Here is a 20,416-nt window from a genome sequence, read left to right on the forward strand (position 1 = left end):
TGTTGTGCAGAAGCTTTTTAGTTTAACATAGTCCCACTTGTTTATTTTTGCTTTTTGCCTGTGTTTTTGGTTCCGAATCCAGAAAATCATTGTCAGGGTCAATGTCAAGGAGCATGTGGCTCTCCAGTTTTCCCAGCACCATTTATTAGGGAGACTCTCCTTTCTTCATTGTATATTCTTGGTACTTGGGCTGTTTTGTTCCATTAACCTGTGTGTTTTATGCAAATATCAAACTCTTATGATTACTATAACTTTGTCACTCTCTTAGTTCATATTCATAACAGTCCAGTGAGGTAGGTGCCTGTATCGTCCTCATTTTTCCAACCAAGTTGTAAAACTGAGGCTTGGAGAGGTTAACAACTGTGCTAAAACTTAAATGGTGTGATTGAAAATGGATTTTTCTGGCTGGAGGACGTTCTCTTTAATTCCATACTGCCTCCTCAGGCATGCTGAGAACCAATATCTGTGAAATGCTTGTTCTTCAGTCTTGCTGTCTATAGTAAATATCATACTCTAATGATATAACTTTGTTTACTTAGGAATTTGAATTACATATTTTTCATGTTCAGTTTTTAATTCATAATTTAGCAAGGGAAGGAAGAGATGAGATCTAATTTCTCTTGTCACATGAGTCATATGCTTAAAATTGCATGTTTGTTTTCATCGTTAGAATCTGTTTTTACTGCAGCACCTTGTTTTTCTTGTTTTTCATTCATAACTATTCTGTATATTCATTTTCTAGTTTTGTTTTGTCTGTATTGGTCTTTACTACCCTTACTTCCCCTCGCCCTCTTGTTCACATTTATATTCCCAGCAACTCAAGGTACCTGGTCTAATGATAAATTTTATTTTCATTTTTCAGAAGTGAAAATAGATTCAGAGAAGCTAAGTTATTTCCTAATAATTAATGAATCTAAGATTGTAACCCAGATCTCAGTTATAGTCCTGACTAAATGTAAAATCTTGTTTAAATTTCATTCTTTTACTCATTCTAACACTATTTTTGAGCTTGTGCACTGTGCTAGTGTTGGTTCCTAACCTCCTTGGGAGCTTCCCAGGTCTAATCTGAAACTGGCTTCTGAATATGGAGGGCAGAGAGACCAAAGAAAGGGGAAGGCCTTTCCAGCTTTGTAGGTGGCAGTTTCGCTAAGCAAAGGGGACTTGCCTAGGAGGCTTGTCTTGGGCGGCTGGAAGAATAATGGATCCCTGCACCCACCCACCAAATCTTAAAAGTTTATATAGAGAGAGGTCTTAACTGGGTTCAGTTAAGTGTATTGTGCAGGTGTTCTCAATACCATATCTTTATCTCAAGGCTATGTGCCTTGGGGAGCAGGAAAAGCAAACAGAACCACATTCCAAGGGGAGGGGATAAGGAGATTCACTCAGATCACCTGGGTCCAGTTTTAGCTCAACCGAGTCTTTTCTGTGACCTTCCCCAACAGCTAGACGTGGGGGATCTGATAGGAAACAAGTTTGCCATGGTCTAGGTCCTAATGCATTTTGGTAAGTTTGTACCTAACTATGAATCAAGAAATTTAACACAAGTTCTAGTTCAATCACTCACTATATAATTTTGAGGAAAATTGCTAAAACTCACTGTTACTTTTCATCAGATTTTCTGCATCAGTCAATTTACACCAAGATAAGAGATTTATGTGATAATTTTATAAGTGGCCTTATTAAAGGAACACTTGCCTGGACCTGCCTTCTTTCTTCTCCCTGGTTTTATGAGCAGTTTTATCTGACCAAAATCATTTCATAAGAGAGCCTTCCCTTTTATAATTGCTACCTTATTCCTTGTATCAGGCAGCTTATTTTATTTAGATGTTACTTTCATTCCCTTTTTTGCTGCCTTATAGAGAAAATGAATGGTAACTTATTTTTCCAGCATCTATAATAAAGCATGGCCATGAGAAATTTAGTATCCCTGTGTATAATAAATGTTTTGTTTTGTTTGTTCTCCTGGAGAGGATCAGTGTGCAGCAAGTAGACACTTGTCTTTTGACATGAGACTGGAAAGATTAGGAGGAATCAATGTGAATGCAGACTTCACAAACTTTATGTGCTTTAAAAAAGTCATGAAATACAGATTATTCTTATTGAAGAAGATAAAATCATGAAATTATTTTATGGAGAGAACTTTACTTTCCAGGCTAAATAGTCCTAGATTCATATAAAATTTTCCTATAGGTTTATTTTTTCCACAATTGTACTGTTGAATTTTTAGGAAAAGGGGTTCATGGTACAATTTTGCTGAGGGAAGTATATTAAGTTTTGTATCTCTCTATGGTAGCTCATAAGTGGTCTTCCATTGCAGTTGGGTTGTTTGCGCATATGTAGTGACATCCCATTGTTGTAAGTAAACATGAATCAATCGCATTCAGACTATGTGCCTATGTTGAATATGTTTATGTGGCTAGAGGTACTAGAATTTGCCTTAGTCTGTTCATATTGCTCTAACAGAATACCCTATATTAGGTGGTTTATAAACAACAGGAATTTATTTCTCACAGTTCTGGAGGCTAGGAAGTACCAAGATCAAGGCATGAGCATTTTCAGTGTCTCATAAGGGCCCACTTCCTGGTTCATGGATAGTGTCTTTTTACTGTTTCCTCACATGGCAGAAGGGCCAAAAGATCTTTCTCAGGCCCTTTTATAAGGGCACTAATCTCATTTGTGAAGTCCCCATCCTCATGAAGTCCCCATCATTTAGGGGTACACAAACATCCACTCTGTACCATTCCCACAGCTAACATTTAATACTGATGTGGTACGTTGTTATAGTAATGGCCCCCAGTGAATCATGCCTCCCTCTAACTATTCCTTTATGTAACCCTCTCCATTTCCCTTAACCTCTACCCTTGCAAGTACTTCTTTTGGGCAGAACCTAAAATGACTCCACAGCTGAGCTCATGACATGCATGAGAACTACTAGCTCTCATTCCCTTTCTCTCATAATATGCTCCCTTGGAGATTCTTCAAAAATTCTATGATCTTGACCCTTTATAGCCTCTCCTTCAGTGACTGGGTTTACCTTGCTTGATGGGGGGATATATATATATATATATATATGTTGAGTTTCGTAAGTTCTTTATAGGTTTTGGATACTAACCCTTTATTGGTTATGTCATTTGTAGATATCTTCTCCCTTTCCATAGGCTGCCTTTTATTTTGTTGATTGTTTCTTTGGCTGTGCAGAAGGTTTTTATCTTGATGAAGTCCCAATAGTTCATTTTTGCTTTTGTTCCCCTTGCCTCTGGAGATGTGTGTAGTACGTTGCTACAGCCGAGGTCAAAGAGGTTGCTGCCTGTGTTCTCTAGGATTTTGATGGCTTCCTGTCTCACATTTAGGTCTTTCATCCATTTTGAATTTATTTTTGCGTTTGGGTAAGAAAGTGGTCCAGTTTCATTTTTCTGCATGTTGCTGTCCAGTCTTCCCAACACCAATTGTTGAAGACACAGTCTGTTTTCCATTGGATATTCTTTCCTGCTTTGTTGAAGATTAGTTGACCATGGAGTTATGGGCCCATTTCTGGGCTCTCTATTCTGTTCCATTGATCTTTGTGTCTTTTTTTGTGCCAGTACCATACTGTCTTGATGATTGCAGCTCTGTAATATATATTGAAATCTGGAATGGTTCCAGCTTTGCTTTTCTTTTTCAGGATTGCTTTGGCTATTTGGGGTCTTTTGTGGTTCCATACAAATTTTAGGATTGTTCTAGCTCAGTGAAAAAGCTGGTGGTATTTTGATAGGGATTTCATTAAATGTACAGATTGCTTTGGGTAGTATAGACATTTTAACAATGTTTTTCCAATCCATGAGCATGGGATACTTTTCCATTTCTTTGTGTCCTCTTCAGTTTCTTTCATCAGTGTCCTATAGTTTTCAGAGTACAGATCTTTTACCTCTCTGGTTAGGTTTATTCTTAGGTATCTTATGGGTTTTGGTGCAATTGCAAATGTGATAGATTCCTTCATTTCTCTTTCTGCTGCTTCATCATTGGTGTATAGAAATACAACAGATTTCTGAATGTTGACTTTATATCTTGTGACTTTGTGTTTTTGTTCTAGCAATCTTTTGGTGGAGTCTTTCGGGTTTTCTGTGTGGAGTATCATGTCTGAGAATAGTGAGAGTTTGACTTCTTCCTTGCCAATTTGGATGCCTTTTATTTCTTTTTGTTGTCTGATTGTGGAGGCTAGAACTTCCAGTACAATGTTGAATAACAGTGGTAAGAGTGGACACCCTTGTCTTGTTCCTAACCTTAGAGGAAAACTCTCAGTTTTTCCCCATTGGGGATGATATTAGCTGTGGGTCTTTCATGTATGGCCTTTATGATGTGAGGTATGTTCACTCTACTCCTACTCTGTTGAGGGTTTTTATCAAGAATGGATGTTCTATTTTTGTCAGATGCTTTTTCTGCATCTATTGAGAGGATCATAATGGTTCTTATCCTTTCTTTTATTAATGTGGTGTATCACCTCGATTGATTTGTGAATGTTGAACCAGCCCTGCAGCCCAGGAATAAATCTCACTCAATCGTGGTGAATAATTCTTTTAATGTACTGTTGAGTTCAGTTGGCTAGTATCTTGTTGAGAATTTTTGCATCCATGTTCATCAGGGATATTGGCCTGTAATTCTCCTTTTTAGTGGAGCCCCCCTACACTTTAGATTTCCAGCTTTAATCAAACAGGATAACTATAAGCACATAAGGGACCCCAGGCACAACCAGCAAAATAAATATATATGTATATTTATATATATGTGTGTGTGTATATATGCACACACATACTTGTGCATATGTATCAAATAAAGATATTTATATCAAGGAATGGACTTAAAAAATCATGGGGCTGGTAAATTCAAAATCTGTAGATGTAGAGTAGGCTGGGAAAGTAGAAACTCTCCAGCAGGATCTGATGCTGCAGTCTCGAGGTAGAAATTCTTCTTAGGGAAACTTCAGTTTTGCTCTGAAGGCAATTCAGCTGATTAGATGAGGTCCATCCACATTATGGGATATAATCTTTACTTAAAGTCATTGGATTGTAAATGTTAACAACACCTACAAAATAACCTTTATAACGACACCTTGGTTAGTATTTGGGGCGCCTGGGTGGCTCAGTCATTAAGCGGCTGCCTTCGGCTCAGGTCATAATCCCAGGGTCCTGGGATTGAGTCCCGCATCGGGCTCCCTGTTCAGTGGGAAGCGTGCTTCTCTCTCTCCCACTCCCCCTGCTTGTGTTCCTGCTCTTGCTATCTCTCTCTCTCTGTCAAATAAATAAATAAAATATTTAAAAAAAAAAAGAAAACTATTGCCTAGGCAAGTTGACACATAAAACTAACCATAACAGGGATGCCTGGGTGGCTCAGTTGGTTAAGCGTCTGCCTTCGGCTCAGGTCATGCCCGAGCCCCGTGTCTGGCTGCCTGCTCAGTGGGGAGCCTGCTTCTCCCTCTCCCTCTGCTTGCCACTCCCCCTGCTTGCATTCTCTCTCTCTCTCTCTCTCTGTCAAATAAATAATAAATAAAATCTTACAAAAAAAAAAAAAAAACTAACCATAACAGTAGTCTTCATGAATAGTAAGCATTTTATGCCATTTACTTGATGAATAGCACTTCATTGGTAAACCCACGTGATGCTTCTCAAACCCCTCACCCATACCAAGTTTATAGAATTTTAAGAGATAACCCAAGGGAGCTTAATGAAACAAAGGGAGTGAGCTCGTTCTGTGGCATGCTTGTGAGCTCAGTTGTGGAGTCATCTGAGGTTCTGCCCCCAAAGCCACCTGTGGGAGTAGAGGATGGAAGTAGGGGTGCTGGTTTTAAATAGATCTCAGCAAATAAAAGCTGGATATTACCAGTTTCCAAGGAGGGACTAAGGATCTTTCTTCTAATGAAGGAAGATGAAATAGAGATAAAGGGAACTTGAGGTGATGATTCCCAGTAATGTGGGGTTTTGAACCCAAAGAACACGTATGAGAGTCTCATTTGGTAATGTTCAAGTAAGTATTTTTGTTTTCCTTTCTTTCACCATTTTGCTCTAATGCTGTACTGTTCAAAAACTATGTTTAGCCAGAATGTAAGGTACTCTCGTATCTAAAGAAAGAGAAGAGTAGAACCCCATTCCATGACAAGAGGCTTCTTATTTGAAGTGAGCCAGAGCTTGGAGCAGAGGACAATCCCCAAAGTTAAATCAAGTTGAAAGTTTTGATTACTATGTTGGAATTGAGCATTTCAGTTACTGCATGAAACTGCATTGCAACTTAACGTGACTGCATAACTCTTCATTAACTACCTATTTAGAAATCCTGGGAACGGTCCAGGTTTCTTAAAGTAGCATTTTATAACCTTATGTTTTTTAAGCCTTTAAATTCAACCTAAAAAAAAATCTTATTTTATAAATTTACCGTTTTATTCTGTAACAACTCAAATTGAAAGGACTAAATGCCTTAGCTACATTTAAAAGTTGGTCAGGGCACCTGGGTGGCACAGTCAGTTAGGCATCCAAGTCTTGGTTTCCACTCAGGTTGTGATCTCAGGGTCGTGGGATAGAGACTGACATGGAGTCTGCTTGGGATTCTCTCTCCTTCCCTCTACCCCTCCTCCCCGGCCCCCCCTCCGCATGTGCACACATGCTCTCTTTCTCTAAAATAAATAAGTCTTAAAAAAAAAAAAAAAAACTTGTTTAAATTCCCTTAATTTAAAATTATATTTATAGGGTCTCCTGAGTGGCTCAGTCAGTTAAGCATCTGCCTTCAGCTCAGGTCATGATCCTGGAGTCCCGGGATCAAACCCCACATTGGGCTCCCTGCTCAGTGGGGAGTCTGCTTCTCCCTTTCCCCCTGCTCCCCCTCCCTGCCCCCGCTCATGCTCTCTTTTTTTCTCTCTCAAATAAATGAATAGAATCTTTTAAAAATTTGTATTTATAATTTGAATGTATTAATTTTTATTCAAGGACTTCAGATACCTGACTTAAAAAGTAAAACTTTCTCAATACTTAAAACAATTTGTAGGGGCACCTGGGTGGCTCAGTCGTTGGGCGTCTGCCTTCGGCTCAGGTCATGATCCCAGGGTCCTGGGATCGAGCCCCGTGTCGGGCTCCCTGCTCGGCGGGTAGCCTGCTTCTCCCTCTCCCGCTCCCCCTGCTTGTGTTCCCTCTCTCACTGTCTCTGTCTCTGTCAAATAAATAAAATCTTAAAAAAAAAAAAAAAAAAACCAATTTGTATAAACCTAGTAAATTAAGCTTAAAACTATTAGCAACTCCCAAGTCCTTACAAAATTCCAATAATGTTTGTAAACTTGGCTAAATTTTTATACTTTTCAACTAAAAAGCCTAAATCCACAAATTGCATGGTTTGTAATTTAATATTATATATATTATACATATTGTATCATACAAAATTGTATTTTATAGTTTTAAAGCTGATATACCAAGAGTCTACAGTGTGTGTCAGATTCTCTTAAACATTATTAGTACTCTAATAATCATATATATGTTGTTCCCAAATACAGCTTTGAGGTAGTAAAACCATAGGTTTAATTTACTCCTTTTTCTTCTATTAATTTTAATTTTTCCTATGGTGAGAACATATAAGCAAACAGTTTGACAAACAGCAGTTTGGGGTAAAAATCCCAAATGTCCCCAGATCAGGGTTCTGAGATTATGGGAGAGAGATTTGTGACCCATACACAAGACTTGATTTTCACCTACCTGGTGGTGGATGTCCTGAGTTGTTTTGTTTTTCTAAATTACCATCACACACACACACACACACACACACACACACACACAATGGGAGAGTAAAATGGTTCTTACACATTAGGTGCTCTATTTATAGCTTCTTGGGAGTATTGCTGAAGAACCTTCTGACCTGTTCTAGTGTAGACTGGCTAGTGGACCTGCTTGTATGGTTCTCATTCTGGGTATTTCTTTTGTTGCTGTCTTGCACTGGATCCCGTGTTTCCTGATTTCCCTCTCTTTCTGTTTCTTAATATACTCTCTCATTTATTGGAATAAGTCTTCTGTTAGTTTCCTGAGGAGACATCAAGGGTAAAGTTTTTGAGACCTTGAATATCTTAAGATATTTTTTATTCTACTTTCCTAGTTGGGAAATTTGTGTTTATTAATATCAAATTTTAGGTTGGAAATTATTATCCCTCAGAAATTTGAAGCATTACTCCTTTTTTTTCAGAATTTTCCTCCCTTGCCCCCCCCCCCCAGTCCTCCAGCTTCCAGTGTTAGTGGAAAAAAAAAAAAAAAAAAGATTTGTTTGAATCCTAATCTTTGCTATGAAACCTGCTTTCTTCCTTTGTGGAAGCTTTTAGAGGCCTCTTTTTTGTTTGTTTCCAGGGTTGTAAAATTTTACAAGATTGTGTGCCCAGTTGGTAGAAGATAACTGGAGGATCTCAAAATATGTAGACAGACTTTTAGTTAACCCTCATTTTCAGTTTGCTGCCTGTTTTCACTTGTGTCCCCTATATCAGACACCCTGTGTTTCACCTATTTCAGAGAGGAAGTCTCTAGTCTTCTGCCCAGCTACAGGAGAAAAGGTTACTTGCCTGTACCCAATGACAGAGGAGTCTAAATTTTAACAAATACATCTGTTCCTTTTTCTTGAGATTCTTGTCACCAGTTTTGAGATTGATGCTGGCAGGGATGCAAAAAACTTTTTAGCTTTCCCCCTTAAGCTTAAGATTTACTTTCCTGAGCTCTGTTGCGTCACCACTGAACTTTTGTTTTTCCAGCTTCCAAAATCCAATGGTCTTTATCCTTGTGAATTTATACTTTTTTTTTCTTTTTAATACCTTGTCATTTTAGTGTGTGATTCAGGAGTGAGGCAAATGCCTGCTCAGTATCTCCAGTCTTTAAACAACTGCTATTAACTTTTTCTGGGATAAGGCACAAGTTCGTACTCTTTAGAGATGATAAATCACTGCTGGGTTCAAGATAAACTCTTAGATCATTTTTTTTTTTTTACTTGAAAACTATCCTTCAAAAGGTACAGCTAATATCCTTTTGTGATTTGTAGGATTGGATTTTGCATTTCTTTAAGTAATATATTCTAAGGTTTTCCTATCTATACTTTAATACTTTCTTATAGGCTTTTGTGTGTCTATATCCTTATATAGATCTTACATCTGATTTTAAATCTCTCTGCCCTTCCTACTGTCTTCTTCCTCTCTGATCTAGCAGGAACTCCTATAGATATATATCACATCTTAGATCTTCTGGCTCTGTGAGTAATGTATTAGTTTCTTCTTGCTGCTGTAACAAATTACCACAAATAAAGTGACTTAACACAAATTTATTATTTTATAATTATGGAGGTGCAAAATAGGTTTCCCTAGACTAAAATTGAGAGTCAGTAGGGCTGTGGTCACTTTAGATGCTCTAATGAAGAATGTGTTTCTTTGCTTTTTCCGGCTTCTGGAGGCCACCATCATTCCTTGCCTTGTGGCCCCAGCCTGCCATCACATCACTCTAATCTCTGCTTTCCTGACTCTCCTGCCTCCCTCTTTAACTTTTAAGGTCTCTTATCATTGAATTGGCCCACCCAGATAATCGAAGATATAACCTCCTCATCTCGAAACCCTCAATTTAATCACACCTTGTAATGTCTCTTTTGCCATGTAAAGTAACATTATCACAGATTCAGGGATTTGGATATGGATAGTTATGGTGGGCCATAATTCTGCCTTCCACAGAGAATGATACTAATGATACTACTCAAGCTAGAAAAGTCTATCATTGGCTTGTTTTTCAGGAGTACCCTCCAACCTTATTTTTATTATAAGGCTAATTCTTCAGTATCATACAGTTAATACAGTTCCTTCTCTAAACCATTTTCTTACTAAATCCTTTCTAAAGCAATGATTTAATTATGAATTGTCATGTCTGAAGCCTGTTCTCTAGATTAAAATCATTGTTGTAATGAGAAAAACACTATGATTTAGATCTGGGTTTTAAACTCATATTGCTAAGCAGATAACATAAATCAGTGTGAAAAATAGTGAGACTATAGTTAAATGGCTAATATACAGCTAGCTTAGGCTTAGAATGCCTTTAGACACATTTGAGATATTTTTAAAAGGCTTTAACCAAATTAAACAAGGCTGCAGGCTAACAGTTTGGATGCCTAATTTAGGTAATAGTTGGTTTTCGGGTATATAAAGTACTAAAATACAAGCTTTAGCTACATTTCAGAAAATCCATGTTCAGTGTCTTTTCAAGTATTTTTTTTCCTCACAAAAATTTATTTACTGCTTCTGGAGTACACCATACTAGGTTTTTAAAGTTTTCATACATCTATATATATATATGTATATATATTCCCTGAATAACCTGTGACAATTGATAGGGAGTTCACTATCTAGTTAGCTAGAGAGGTAAGTCCAGAGATTAAATGGTGTGATAAAGGATTCTAATAGAAATATGAAATACATGAAGGAGCAATTAATTTTAAGTTAGGAATTTGGAGAGGTGGTCAGCTAATGCTTTTTAGAGGTGGATGACATTTGAGCTGAGCTTTGAAGTCTCCTGGAGAATTAGCATTCACTATTTTACTTATCCTTCTATGAAAATTTTACTTACTTGAAAAAACAATGATGCTTATTTCATCTTACCTTCATGATTTTTTCCCCCCAGATTTGTGGACAGGATGGCTGATATTAACCTCAAAGAAATAGCCTTAATAGTAGGTGTAGTTACCGCCTGCTATTGGAACAGCCTCTTTTGTGGTTTTGTTTTTGATGATGTTTCAGCAATACTGGATAATAAAGACCTACATCCATCTACACCTTTAAAAACTTTATTTCAGAATGACTTCTGGGGAACCCCTATGTCTGAGGTAAGTAGTTATTTGTTGCTTATGTGTATCTTAGATTTTAAAATATTCTAATAGTTTATTACTCCTAATTTCTTTACCACCATTGTCATCATAGCACTTATGAATTTGTTTCCCTAAAATGTATATGTTAGATAGGAAGTAGAAGATGTGATTATCTTCTTTAAAGCAGTACATAATTCTTTCCTTGGCTGTGTATTTTAATCTTTTTAAAAACAATATATGTGTGTGAAAACCAAATGTGTTAGGATATCAAGAAGTGTAAACAAATCTATTTCTTGCTAACTTTTTTTTTTCATGATTCAATCAAAAGAAATGACCACTTATGATATATTTAACCATCTAAAAATATGTGACTTCAATATAAATAGATTAGACTTTAAGGGTAAAAGTATTGAGTTTTTTCCTGCAGAAAATTTTAAATTTGTGTCATATTTTTTACCTAGTCATTTTAATTTTATATTGAGAACCCAAAAGTTCATTTTTTATGAGGATGTTTTTATTTTGTCAGTAAATTTATTTTGAAGGTCACTATTAAACTGTTTGGGATTAAACTCTTTTGTCATTTTGGGATCCCATAGATTGGATCCTACCATTCTATTATATAATAGCTGTACGAAATTAGTGAGAATATAGCTTTTAGATGGCAAGATCTATAAGAGATCTGATCCATAAAAGAAGAATATCTTGAGGATAAATAAATGAATTAATCTATAGTACGTGGCGCACAGTTGAACCGTAACATATAACACTCTTTTATAGTTTGTCAGTTGTCATTTGTGGTCCCTTTCCGCATTCTTTAAATATGGAAGCTTCTCAAGAGTGGGGATGAAGTCTGTCATTCCTCTAGTCACAAGCACATAAGAAGTATTTTTTCTTGTTAAATAAGCAGACTTTATTTTCTTGTAACCTTCCTGTTCTCACCCTATTCTAGCCTTTAAAAGAAATGAATATTTGACAATGAGAAAAAATATTATATAATGAGATTATTATTTTCTAGGCCATTTATTTCCTTCTACCCCTACATTTTATCCCTAGAGGCCCTTAGAAATATGTGTCCATTTCCCCAACTTAAGCTAGTATCTGTTGTGATTTTAATCATGACATTGAGATTTTAACTGAAAGGTTAGCTGGCCAGATTAAGGATCTCATGAAAGTTACCATACCGTGGTGTCAGTGCAATGTTTTGTGACTTCCTCAGCTTTACAGATTGAAAATATGATTTTGTTCAGAGCTCCTATAAGTGGACACACTAAGAAAAGTACTCATAAACTCAGAAAAAAATGAATGAACAAATTTGAATAACAATATATGGTGGAGATTGTTGCTTCCTCCTTTTTTCTGATGGGCGGATTCTCTTCCTGTAGGGAAATGTGCCACTAAGGAAAAATTATTTTGAGTAGTATTAAGGTATTACAAGTTTTCGTGACCAGCCTGAAATTAGCACATTCAGAGATCAGATGGTTGATGTCATCAAGTAATGATAGCCTGGAAGCCTATCTGTGAGTGCCCAAACCTTCATAAGGATTTTTGTGTCAGTGTAGATCTTAAAGACACATTTTGGGCTTTGGACATATTCCTGAGCTGTATGAATACTGACATAGTAGGGGTCTTTGGACTCCTCTGGCACTCTTAGTGTTTAGATTATCTCTTTAGTAAGCCCATTCTTTAGCTATGTTATACTCTGTTTTTGAATGGTTCAGTGGATTATAAATCTAGCTACATATTAGAATCTGCTTGGCACTTAAAAAATATTACTAAGGCTCTACTCAAATCTGTTACAGTTATCTCAGAATGGGATGTAGGCATCAGTATTTTTGTCTTGTTCCTTTTGTGTTTGCTTTTTTATTGTTCTTGTGGAATTTTGGGGGCAGGGAGGAGTAGAGAATTAGGTTTTTTCTGTTTATCCAAGTGATTCCCTGGCACAGCCATGGTTGAGCTGTAATGAGCCATCTCTTCTGCCATTTGGCCTATGAAGTATCTTTGTTAAGGTAACTTTTGCAAATATCCCATTTCACTTTGTTTTGCCATTGCTATATGGAGATTCACATTAATAGGGAACTATTAGCCTATTCATTATATTCATGCTTATGTTTCTATTGCCAACTAATACTATGAATAATTGTTTTTTCTTTAAAATATCTGAATTTAATAATGATCTATATTGTTTTGTTTGTAATAGAACTAGCTGTTTTACTACATTTTCACAGAAGAATCTGTTATCTACTACACTGATGATTATCACAGTGGAGTCTTTAGATTACTAATGCATTGTGTGAATAATCAGTTATGTTAATAATTAATCTATTTTTTAATTAATTGGCCATTACCTGTGACTGTACATCTAATAGACCTAATAAAACAATTATGTATATTACAGTTAAAAATAACCTATTCCCTGCACTTTCAGACTTCATCCTTTTGACTGGCAAATATGTCCCAGTGGAACTACAGTAACATTTCAGGCACTCAAAAGGTTTCCAGGCCTTTTTTTGCTTTTGGATACACATCATGTCAGCTCAGTATAATGCCTTAAAAATAATTTTGTATGCCTGAGCTAAGTCAAATGATGTACAAAAATTAAGCAGCAAAGAACATTCTAGGTAGACATCACTCATGGCATGTGTAGTCGATACAGAGATATTAAAATGTTCCTGTTTTCAAATTGAGAAATGTTTGTTCCTTGTGGTTCCTAATGTTCCCTAGTGGGGATAAACAGGCTTAAGTCGACACCTGTAATACCAGAGTTATAGCAAAATATGGTAAGAGGTATGAGAGTGAAGAAGCTGACTGTGAATGCCCTTACATAAAATTTTAAAAAGTAATAGGATAATATTTTATGTGTTTTTGTCCTGTGCATTTTATTCTTAAATCTGGTTTGATTTTTGTCTTATGGTAAAAATATTTCTGGTTAAATGAAACTTCTAGCTTCTAAAGAAATTCAGCAGCTTCACATAAAATTTGATTTATTGCCAGTAAAGACTACCATAACAAAGGTATCTATTCTGTTATTCTAAGAAAGTTTTTGTTTTTGTATTATTCTCTGTGTAGTATTTGGGGGTTTTTTGGTTTAATATATTCAGGTTTACATATTATGAAGGTGTTTTTCATAAAACAATTAGTACTTTTCTGAGTCTTCACAATTAAAACTGAGCTGGTAAACATTCTGTTCCTATATTTTCTTTTGAGAATCTGGCCAGCAGTTATATAAATGCTTGTATTAGTAATAGATTGGAAAGTAGGCTTTGGAGAGAATCCTGTGTTCTGATTTGATCAATGCCACTATTGTCCTGCTTTATTATTTTTTTAAATCTGTGTATTGAAGAGGAATTAATAGTCCTATGTTCTTCCTCTACTGTTGATGGGATGGGATATTTGCAAAAGGAGGAAATTGCCTTTGTTTTGGGACTAAGGAAATAGGAAAATACATTATAAAACTATCTTTTAGTTTTGTGTTATCCTTGGAGCAGTTCATTACTTTATTGCTATATCTCAGCCAAATGTAGATACTTTGAATAGGAAATGCAAAGATTAATTTATGTGTGCTAAAGGACCATGGAATTTTAATGATGATGATTGTTTTTTTCCTTTTAGGAGAGAAGCCACAAGTCTTACCGTCCCTTAACAGTATTGACATTTCGTTTAAATTATCTGTTTAGTGAACTGAAACCAATGTCATATCATCTCCTAAATATGATTTTTCATGCTGTGGTTAGTGTGATATTTCTTAAAGTTTGCAAACTTTTTCTGGACAACAGGAGTAGTATGATTGCTTCTTTACTTTTTGCAGTGCACCCAATACACACAGAAGCAGTAAGTAAAACTGTAAATCAGTGTTCTTTTCTTCTTTTTTTTTTTTAACAAAGCCTACATAGTGACTATAATGGTATATGTTTTTAAGAAAAGAAATTTAACCATGGCCTTAATTAAAATATTTGAAGATTTTTAAACTAGTATAAGTCTTAACTTTCTAGTGTACAGAGTCTGACTTCCTACTATATAAAATTTTTAAATTTATTTATTTTTAAGATCTTATTTATTTATTTGAGAGTGCGCACAAGCAGGGGAAGCCGCAGGCAAAGGGAGAGGGAGAAGCAGGCTTCTGAGCAGGGAGCCCCATGCGGGGCTTAATCCGAGGACCCTGGGATCATGACCTGAGCTGAAGGCAGCCACTTAACCAACTGAGCCACCCAGGGGCCCCTAAAATTTTTAAATTTAAAGCAAGTTTTGAAACATAAACATTTATTATTTAAGGACATAAGATAAAATTGCTCAAGATGAGTAATGAAAGGATAAATGAATACAGTTCCTTGCTAATTGTTTTTTTATGAATATAGATTTAAAATATTTGTCAACTTCTTAGTGTGTTTCAAAGGACAGAAAAAAATAAGACAAGTTTAAATAAAAGATGAAAATACACATAAACATATATCAAAATATATGTAAACATAAAAAAACATTCTAACCAGTGAAGATACTCAGTACTTTCATGTTTGTCTGTTGCCACGTTTCAAAATTGTGAGCTGTCTCTGCTGTTGCCAGTATGTCTGTCAGCCCCTACATACCAAGAGGTACTTAAATTATAACTTTATTTTTCTTGATAACCTTGAAACCCCAAAATTGCCTCTCAACAGAGCAAAAAGGACTGTTCAGTTGCTTTGTTACAAGCTTTCAGTTGTAAGCAAAAAAATGTATGTTTGAACTCTTGTTGTGCTTGAATGGGTGTGTGTGTATTGGAAGGGGTTTGTGTGTCTCTCCCACTGTCTTCAACCTTTTTATGTCTAGTTGAACAGACATTTTTCCATGCAGTTACAAAAACGATAGGTTGTTTTAAATTTTACAGTGAGTTCAGAATAAAGGAAGAGGTTTGAGGGTTTTATATTTAAATTTTTAGAATTTAAAAAAGGACTTTTATTTATTTGAGAAAGAGACAGCACAAGCAGCCAGAGGGCAGAGGGAGAGGGCTAAGCAGACTCCCTGCTGAGCAGGGAGCCCCATGCAGGGCTTGATCCCAAGACCCTGAGATCATGACCTGAACTGAAGTCAGACACTTAACTGACTGAGCCACCCAGGCACCCCAAAAATGGACTTTTTAAAGTTTATTATCTTGAGTTTACACATTTATTATGAGATAGAACTTACTGAATTTATGAATATTTTTATATTTTAAGAATGCTTGTATTTTAAGAAAATATGTAAGGTCTTAGGTTTTTGTTTGTTTGTTTTTTAAATTAAGAACTATTCTAGATATTGTCCTAATATTATGTAAGATGTTACTGTTGAGGGAAGCTGGGTAAACAGTACACAGGACTTCTCTGTACCTGTTTTTGCAACTTCCTGTGAATCTATAATTATTTCAAAATAATAATCAAAGAACTGTTTTAGAGTCACTGGTAAATTTATTTTTATGGAAGATATACAAATTCACCACATGAGGGCACTCAAAGAATGTCTAAGAAACTGAAATGTGTGCTTGAAAAATTATGGCAGTTTGATTTCTAAAGTGCTATTCTTATTATATGTGGTAGTTAAATTTTCAAGAGGCTCTTCATTAATATGAACTCCCCTCTCCCTTTCCCTTTTTAGGTAACAGGTGTTGTAGGAAGAGCAGAACTTTTGTCCTCTATCTTTTTTCTAGCTGCATTTTTGTCATATACCAAATCAAAAGGACCAGATAATTCCATAGGTGAGTGTCTAACATTTAATTTTTTTCTATATATCTATTATAAAATATATGCCACACTTGGGTTTATCTTTAGCATGTATGGACATATGAACATGATACTGCAACATTGTCAATATTAAAAAAATTTTTGCGTGTAGTTTATATTTTATCATGACTAACAGATTCTGTATGATTTAACTTAAAAAAATTACCCTAGAATATGGGAGTTTTAGAGTCATTCTTAGTTCCATGTACTGTTATCTATAAATGATACAAGTACCAATACTTCAGTTGTCTTTCTATAGTAAAGCTGTGAATTGTATTATTTAGGTAAAGTTGAAAGCTTATTAGAATATAACTTTTATTATGTGTTGATCATAGTTGAGTTATTGTTATTGAGTCCCTACCATGTGGCCCACCCTGGAAAATGCTTTGTACAAATTAGGTCTTTAATCCTGCTAATGCCAGCTATTAGCAGAAAACAAGCTCCAGGCAATAAAAATGATTTTTTAGAAGTATGGGAACAGTGGGCATGAAAGAGGTTTTATATAATGGTAACCTATATTTGGTTGATCTTAAAATTTAACTCTGAGGTTTTTTCCTACATTCTTGGAGAATTTTCTCACTGTAGACCCAAAGTACTGATGATAAGGAGCCTAATTTTGTATTAATGTAAACTAAGGTTCAAGAAATAAGTGATTTAGCCAAATACTTTTAGTGTGTTCTTAGATTTGTAATATGGGTAGGTTTCTGTCTCCATTTCCTAGAATGGTTCCTTATATGCAGTAGGTGTTCATTATATTTATTTAGCAAATGACCAAGTGAACAATTAAACAATTAAATTCTAATTAAAAAGATGCTGACCCTGCTTTTGAACCTCTCTCTATCCTCTTAGCTCCCATAATACTTCATATTCTACAATATGTAATTTTACACTTAAGACCATAAACAGTTTTGTTATCATCTTTGTATTCACTGTTTTATCTAATGTATGTTATCCTGTGCAAAGTTTTTCAATTTGTAATTATTTGATCACTTTAAATTCTAGGCTGTTAATGACCCATGCCCTTTTTTTTTAAAGCATGATTCACCTCAGGGCCTTTTTCCTTTCTGTTAGTTTGGGTTTCTGCTCAAATATCATCAGTACACCACTCATCTTTCCCATTCCATTCTGCTTCCTTTCACCTTCTATTTTTCTTCATAACACTTAGGTCATCATTTGGCAAATATATCTTTACTTATTTGACTATTATCTCCCCCACAAAATGTAGCAGATACTTAAAATAACTTAGAATATGTGATTGCTGGAGGTTTGTATCTTTACACATGTAAAATCAGTTTAGAAACCTGTATTTTGTGTTGGAAAGGATTTTAATGATTGAAATTGAATCAATACTTACACATGTATATATTTTCAACTGTTGTTAATGTATTTAGCAGGGGGACTTGTTTTGGACAAAATCACACATGGTAACTTTAACCACAGAGATCTGTTTATAAAATCAAAGTTTATATTCACACAGTAATATAGTCACCAAAAGTTGAAGAACTGAAGTGACTGGTTTCAGTAAAGTTCTTGCCTTTATTAGAGCTATTAGTTGCTGAGATTGAATCCAGCATTGCAGAAGGCAACTGTTTGCTTTCTCTGTCTTGGAATGGAATTACAAACTAGTAAGAAGCTCTGAATTTAATGTCAGAAGAACCAAGTTAAAGTCATGATTTCTTTATTGTGCATGACTATTTTTTTAGACCTCCAAAATTCTTTCCTCATCTTAAAAATGGGTATGATTGTATCAGCCCTCATATCCCATCGGTATAATCTACTACTTTCGTATTGATGGTTTTGATCTAACTAGAATATGAAGGTTTTTTTTTTTTTGAGGGAAAGAATACTATTATACGGAGTATCTCCAATAGTGTTTCAAAGTTTGAGTTGTTTTCCTTTCAGTAATTATAATCTATAGAGTATTCTAAAGTTGAAAACAATTTCAAAAATAAATGAATTTCTGTATTAAGCCAAATGACAAAGGAAAATATATTAGATTCATAAATTGTTTTTTTATTTATACCTGGAATTAAGTCAATTATTTAAGTTATTACTTTGATTAATGTTCTTAATAAATAAACCTAAGGTCACACAATCATACTACAATATATCTTTTAAACTGGAAGAGAATTGGAGATTATATTTTCCAGTAGGAAAACTGAAACTCAGAAAAGTTGCCCAAAGTCACAAAGCAAGTTAGTAGTAGATCCAGAATTACTCTCACAATTCATTCTTCTTTAATCAAATTACTACTACTACTACTACTACTACTAGTAGATGTTTGCTTAAAGTTGATGAAGTAGGTTTTCTGTTTAAATAGAACTTACGAATATTCTATTGCAAATTTTTTAAAAGAATATTAAACTCTTACTATGAACCTATTTCAGTTTTTATACTCTTTTTTTTAATAGATGCTAGTCTACTTTGCCCAGTAGTTTTCAGTTTCAGGTTTTTAATAAAACATAGATGTCTACATAATAAAGTATTTGTCTTCATTTCAAACTGATAGTTCATCAGTCACAACACTCCAGCCTGTAAGTTTCTCTTCTCCACAAAAAGTTTTAGTACAAGTTATACATCTCGATGTTTTGTTTTGAGTGCATAAAGGAAAAATCACTTACAACATTTAAATATGTTTTAAAATATAAAGTATAGGTTAGTGGGAAATAACATAAATGTGAATAGAATCACAAGTAAACTTTTTTAGTAATGTCTAATAGTTGTCTAACTTAAAATATCTCTTTATGATATTATAAAATTGTTTTGTGTAGTTCTATATTTTTCTGTTCTTAAATTGCAGTATGGACTCCAATTGCCTTGACAGTGGTTTTAGTTGCTGTTGCAACGTTGTGTAAAGAACAAGGAATAACAGTTGTGGGAATTTGCTGTGTGTATGAAGTATTTATTGCACAAGGGGTAAGGAGAAATATGTTTTTTTGTTGCTATCACTTATCATACTTAAATTCTCTTATAATAAATTTGTTTTCTAAATGTGTCATTATGTAAATTGGTGTGTTTACCAAAAATGATACCAAAAAATTTGCAAGAAACCAGCATGTTTTGTCCTACTATCCATTGAAAATTACTTAACATTTTATAACTCGCTCAGTTTTTTAAGGACAACTCTTTGAATTTCAATAATGGAATCGTTAGGCAATTTGGAAATGTATACAGTAATATTGTACAATATAATTCAGTATTGGATAAGATTATTGGGCTCAGTTTTATTCATTATCAGTTCCACAAATTGCTCCATATTGATTTTATAATTATAGTCAATTTATATCTAATCTTACATTTTGAAAATACTGCTTAGAAAACATTATAGTATATTGTTATTTAAAACTTTTTTTTCCTTTTGCAGTATACTTTGCCATTATTATGGACTACTGTTGGACAGTTTTTCCGTGGAAAGAGTAGTATTCCATTTTCTATGCTGCAGACACTAATAAAACTCATTGTTTTGATGTTCAGTACACTATTACTTGTTGTGATTAGAGTCCAGGTTATTCAGTCCCAACTTCCAGTATTCACCAGGTATGAAAGTCTGGTTCTTTTCTTTTTTTTAATTCTTTCTTTTTTTAACTCTTGATGTTCAGTGATTATAAGTGTTTCAGAAAGTCTTTGATTTACGTTGAGGTTTTTTAACAGCTTTATTGAGGTATAGTATTTTTTTAAAAATCTGCATATATTTATAGTGTACAAATTAGTAGCTTTTGACCTATGTGTACACTCATGAAACCACCAGAATGAAAATAATGATTTTAACTTAATGATACAATGATTTTAACTTGATTGGTTAAGTGATAAGTCTTTTATATTCTTAGTGAATTTTATCTACTTGTTCTAATAATTATTGAGAGGAG

The 20,416-nt window shown here is 34.7% G+C and overlaps 1 protein-coding gene across 7 annotated transcripts in view; it reads left to right on the forward strand.

Annotated features, from left to right (window-relative positions):
* TMTC3 (transmembrane O-mannosyltransferase targeting cadherins 3) overlaps window positions 1-20,416 on the forward strand; it is a 91,444-nt gene that overhangs the window by 1,883 nt on the left and 69,145 nt on the right. For all 7 annotated transcript variants that reach the window (XR_013449294.1, XR_013449291.1, XR_013449292.1 and 4 more), the window contains exons 2-6: window positions 10,641-10,842; window positions 14,434-14,652; window positions 16,426-16,525; window positions 19,351-19,466; window positions 19,915-20,087. Coding sequence is in view for 2 of the 7 variants with exons in the window: in XM_078076393.1 (XP_077932519.1) it covers window positions 10,654-10,842; window positions 14,434-14,652; window positions 16,426-16,525; window positions 19,351-19,466; window positions 19,915-20,087 (797 nt within the window). In the remaining 5 variants the exon portion in view is untranslated. The remainder of the gene's footprint in view (window positions 1-10,640; window positions 10,843-14,433; window positions 14,653-16,425; window positions 16,526-19,350; window positions 19,467-19,914; window positions 20,088-20,416) is intronic.

The sequence above is a fragment of the Halichoerus grypus genome, chromosome 6, assembly GCF_964656455.1.
Source record: "Halichoerus grypus chromosome 6, mHalGry1.hap1.1, whole genome shotgun sequence".
In the NCBI taxonomy this organism is placed as follows: Eukaryota; Metazoa; Chordata; class Mammalia; order Carnivora; family Phocidae; genus Halichoerus; species Halichoerus grypus.